The sequence below is a fragment of the Phaethon lepturus genome, unplaced genomic scaffold (genome assembly GCF_000687285.1).
Source record: "Phaethon lepturus isolate BGI_N335 unplaced genomic scaffold, ASM68728v1 scaffold7555, whole genome shotgun sequence".
Taxonomy (NCBI): Eukaryota; Metazoa; Chordata; class Aves; order Phaethontiformes; family Phaethontidae; genus Phaethon; species Phaethon lepturus.
Window position 1 is genome coordinate 1 of NW_010541116.1, and position 4,599 is coordinate 4,599.

Here is a 4,599-nt window from a genome sequence, read left to right on the forward strand (position 1 = left end):
AAAATTGGGAGGAAAGTTGAGCCTGGGAAGAAGGGAGGGGTGGAGGGAAGGTGTTTTCAAGATTTGGTTTTATTTCTCATTATCCTGCTCTGAGTTGATTGGTAGTAAGTTAAATTAATTTTTCCCCAAGTCAAGTCTGTCTTGCCCGTGACAATAATTGCTGAGTGATCTCTCCCTGTCCTTATCTCAACCCACCAGTCTTTCGTTATATTTTCTCTCCCCTGGCCAGTGGAGGAGGGCAGTGACAGAGTGGCTTTGGTGGGCACCTGGCGTCCAGCCAGGGTCAACCCACCACATTTATTCATGGAAAGTCTATGAGTATGAGCAAACACGGCACCCGGGGTGTCATATGCAGAAAAGGCATTAATAGACTTTGAGATCAAGACAGAGCACCAAACCATAAGGACATCCACAGACATTAACCTTTCAAGACTTGTGTCTGGTCTGACAGATCTAGTCTTTAATTTTCCTGGTGAACAGGTTGCCCAAGGAGGCTGTGCAATGTTCATCCTTGGAAGTTTTCAAGACCAGAACGGATAAAGCCCTGAGTAACCTGGTTTGATCTCAAAGCTAACCCTGAACAGGGGGTTCGACTAGAGACCTCCTAAGGTCCCTTCCAACCTGCATAATCCCATAATCCTATGAAAGAAGCCCTTTCAATAAAAAAGCTGATCTGCAGTATCTGAAGATCATGACCGTTTCTAACAGTGGTTATGTCCCCAAAAGCAATCCTCCAATTCCCATTTACAACGGGATACTTACATTTGGCTTGAGCCTCCACTGAATTCCATTGTTTCCTGTTACAATGACTTCATATACTGGGAGGATCTCATTGTCTCCACAATTAAATCTATTTATTTCATTCTCAGATGAAATCAGCAAAAACGAAGTCTCAAAAATTTCCGCTCCATAATGTTTAGTCAAGGTCTCCATTGTTGATAAGTATTTAACTTTCAGATCACGTGGAGACACACTACTGTTGCCAATGGTTTTATTGTTAAACTCCTTAAGGAAATGCTTGAAAACATTATTTATCCGAATCCTGGTTAAGAAATTCCTCTGTCTGATAGTCTTGTTCAAAGTTTCAGGAATATAATGCTTATAACTAGAAGGAAAAACAATGATACAAGTTAATACTGTTGTCTCCTAAATTTTAACTCTCCAAAATGTGCAACTGCCTTACCCTGAAAGTAATTTACAGACAAGGTGCAGTAAACCACTGCACAGTTGCTACTGCAGCAGTGCTTTACAGCATTAATAGCCAACAGGAACTCAAGTAATAACCTTATCTGAAAGCTTTTTAGTCAAATGGATACAGCCCACTCAAATCAATAACATCATTTATTCTAGTAGTTTTCTCATTAGGTTGCCACTTAACACCACTGCCATTTCTCAACCTACTAACCCAGAAACACATCAGTATGCTGGGTGCACTAGATGCACAGACTTCAAATGCTCTCTGGGTAAGAAAAAATTTAGGTTTGCTAATACATATCCCTACTGACAAGATTAGGAAGACCCACTTAGCAGTAATAGTGTTGGAGCTTGTAACTTCTGTACAGTCAGATCCTGGAAGGTAAAATGCTTAAAATCCCTTCTGAAGAGAAGTGCAGCAGCCCCAACAGTGGCAAAGAAGTTATCCCAACTTACCTGATATCTTTGGGAAGCTCCGGAAGCTTCACATTTTTCTTGATGGCATAGTGAGAGATTGCAAGGACAGCCATCCCCAGACACTCGTTTTCAATTTCATGAACCTCTTGATCATTTTTAGGATCACGAATTGGTGCCAGGCCTTTCACTAAGTCATACTGACCCTTAACAGGAAGCAAAAAAAGCAAGCAATGATGCAGTCTTCTCTTACACCGGTGAAACAGAAACACTGGCAAGCACTAGTCACCCCACAAACCCTGCCTATTGACAAGAAACACCAACACTTGTGCCTGACAGAAGTCTGTTAAAATGACAGTTTGTGGAATCACCACGTGGATCGTCACAGCAGATCCACCACACATACAGTCCACACCGCTGTGGCTTTCACCAAGAACATGTGTAGACACCCAGGTACACCACCTGCACTGCTCAGACACTTCCAAGACCCCTGTCCCCCTCTATACACTAGCCCACCAAAAATTCACTTTTTTTGTAATTAACTAAAGAAAGCACCACCCCTGTGTCCTTCTAGCACCATCATGATTTTTTTTTTCCTGGTACACAGTAAATACTTTGTGTCTTTGCTTTATCTCTGCCCTCCATCACCTGGTGTCCCTATGAACCCCAGGCACTCAGTCTCTAAGCCACATCTCAAAGCCAAGACTGCAAACTCTGTGGCAGCCACCTTGCTCTGGGACAGTATGAAAAATATTTGGTTACCAAAGAGTACAGACATTTCTGTTGCCTTATTCTAGCATTAGTGCTCTTCTGTTTGGCTTTTTAAAAAAATGTTATTACCCCGAAGTAAAATTGCTTAATGCAGTAATTGTCTTAAGATAGTCCCTTATCCCTACGATAGTAGGGTCCCTACTTATTCCGCACCTTAAAAGGTGTTTTCATTCTTTTTGCTGGCACTCAAAAAAAAGGGGAAAAAAGAAAGGACAAAAACGAGTTTTCGGGCATGTTTTCAAACAGCAATTTTGCAAAGTTGCATACAGGTACACAGGAATGTTCATACAAAACAGGGCATAAGTTAGATTGATTACAGAGGAAAAAAACGTTTGCTGCTTTTATTGCTTTAGAATGCAAGTGGTACCATTAAAATGCACACATAGTTGTGGTTAACTTGGTATTTTCTTTTATTGTGGTTTCACAACAGAACAACCAGTATTCACTGGAGCAGCTTCATGCTATCTCTTTTTCTGAAGGACACAACCCTGTTTCAAAATCTGCAAATTGTGCAGTAATTATACACAGAATTAGCAGTAAACATGTTTTCTTCCAATACATTTAATTTGCTCATTTCACAAGCCTTCATTGACTTCAAACTTCTCAGTTCTTTGGCAAAAGCAGACAGTTCCTCATTTGCAAAATCACTTGCGTGTATATGAATTTTTTTGTACCAGAGCACAAGCCTTCTGAAATAGGGACCCTGTTTTACCTGCCACGTCCAGCATGCTGCATGTACCGCCAACAAGTGGGAGGCACAACAGGAGGAAAAAAACTGTATGTAAGCAGGCTGTGTGACACTGGTATTATCAATGTTTTAACACCACACAGGAAAAAAGACCCATTAAAAGGACACCATACTGTCAGTTTTAAGACTGCTACTGTTCATCTATAGGACTATACATGTCAAAGTCATTGTGTGCAAATGTTTCGCAAAAGAAAAGGTGATAGCATTTATATCCAAAAATATTTACTATTAGAAGAATGTATGCTATAAAAATATAGCCATTTTTGGACTGCGAGATAAACAGTTTCTTTACACATTCTGCATATGGGTGGATTGTTCTTCACATAGCAAATTCTCTTCTCTCCACCATGCAGAAGCATGAAGAAATCATCAATACTAACAAGTAAGGTTACATGTACTTTAAAAGTTTGAAAAGAGGTCTTTAAAGCAGCTTCTAATGGATCAAATAGTTTCTCTGTGACCATAACGGCAGATATACTTGCAAGCAACCTCTTACCTGTGCAAAGATGTATTCTAATGAGTTTGCATCAAGTATAGGGGTTCCTTCTGGTGCCAGTTTCTTCTCGTAAGAGTTCTTTGCCTTCCTTGGCGAATGCCTCCACACCGAGGGTTCATTTTCACTAGTTCCATGCCAGTTTGTAAAGTAGTATCTTGCAAGAAAAGAGGGAATAAACTTTAAACACTTTTGGGGAAATCCTCCATTTACATTAGATACATAATTTAAACTTTTAAAAGAAAACCAGTTTCAAGTCAAAATCCATCCATCTTCTGCCCTGAGGTTGCAAGTTAAAGTGGTCCACTGCTGTAACTGCATGCCTGGCCTGAGGAACTGGGAAAAAAATGTGTTTTAGTCAAAGGCCTTCAGTGTTTCCACTCAACACTATCTCACTCTGAACTCACGATACCATGACTGATTGCCTGTCACATCGCTGCACAGTCCACCGAACAAGAAGGCACTACTCAGATGACAAATATGCTTCCATCACCTCTGACATTGCTTGAGCAGTGTAAGAGAGTGTAAAGCCTCTACTGTGCATTTACCGATGGCTGGCATTTGTATTCCAAGATAAAATGGCTCATCTAAATGGTTAACGAGACTTCAGATCTCCTCCTCTTCAGGCACAGGGAAGAACTTTGCTATGCCTCCCTCCCTGGAACTTCTGCTTCCCTTTGGGTTCAGATGAAGCTGGTAAAAAAGGCACTAATTCAAATCACCCATGTTTTAAAGGGACACAGTCAATCTTCTGTGTATATTACAAAGATGCTTTTTACTCATATCTGTACACAAAGCTATTTAATCAAAAACCTGCTAAAGGACTTGGCATCTACTGAAAAGTAATATTTGAGTTCAAGCTCTGTTAGCACCTTTTGAGAAATCTTTGCCTAAATTATTCCAGAAATTTCTGTTTATCTGGGTTCTAGTAACATTTAAATCAAGTAAAGCTGAGTTAAATCTGGTGTGAATTAATGTG

At 40.3% G+C, this 4,599-nt stretch overlaps 1 protein-coding gene across 1 annotated transcript; it reads right to left on the reverse strand.

Annotated features, from left to right (window-relative positions):
- Positions 1-762: 762 nt before the first annotated feature.
- LOC104621205 (tyrosine-protein kinase JAK1-like) lies at positions 763-3,852 on the reverse strand (the record flags this gene model as incomplete). Its single annotated transcript, XM_010287631.1, has 3 exons — positions 763-1,105; positions 1,651-1,814; positions 3,624-3,852. Coding segments are annotated over 3 exons (736 nt in total), but the record flags the coding sequence as incomplete, so codon positions are not given.
- Between the last annotated feature and the right edge of the window lie 747 nt (positions 3,853-4,599).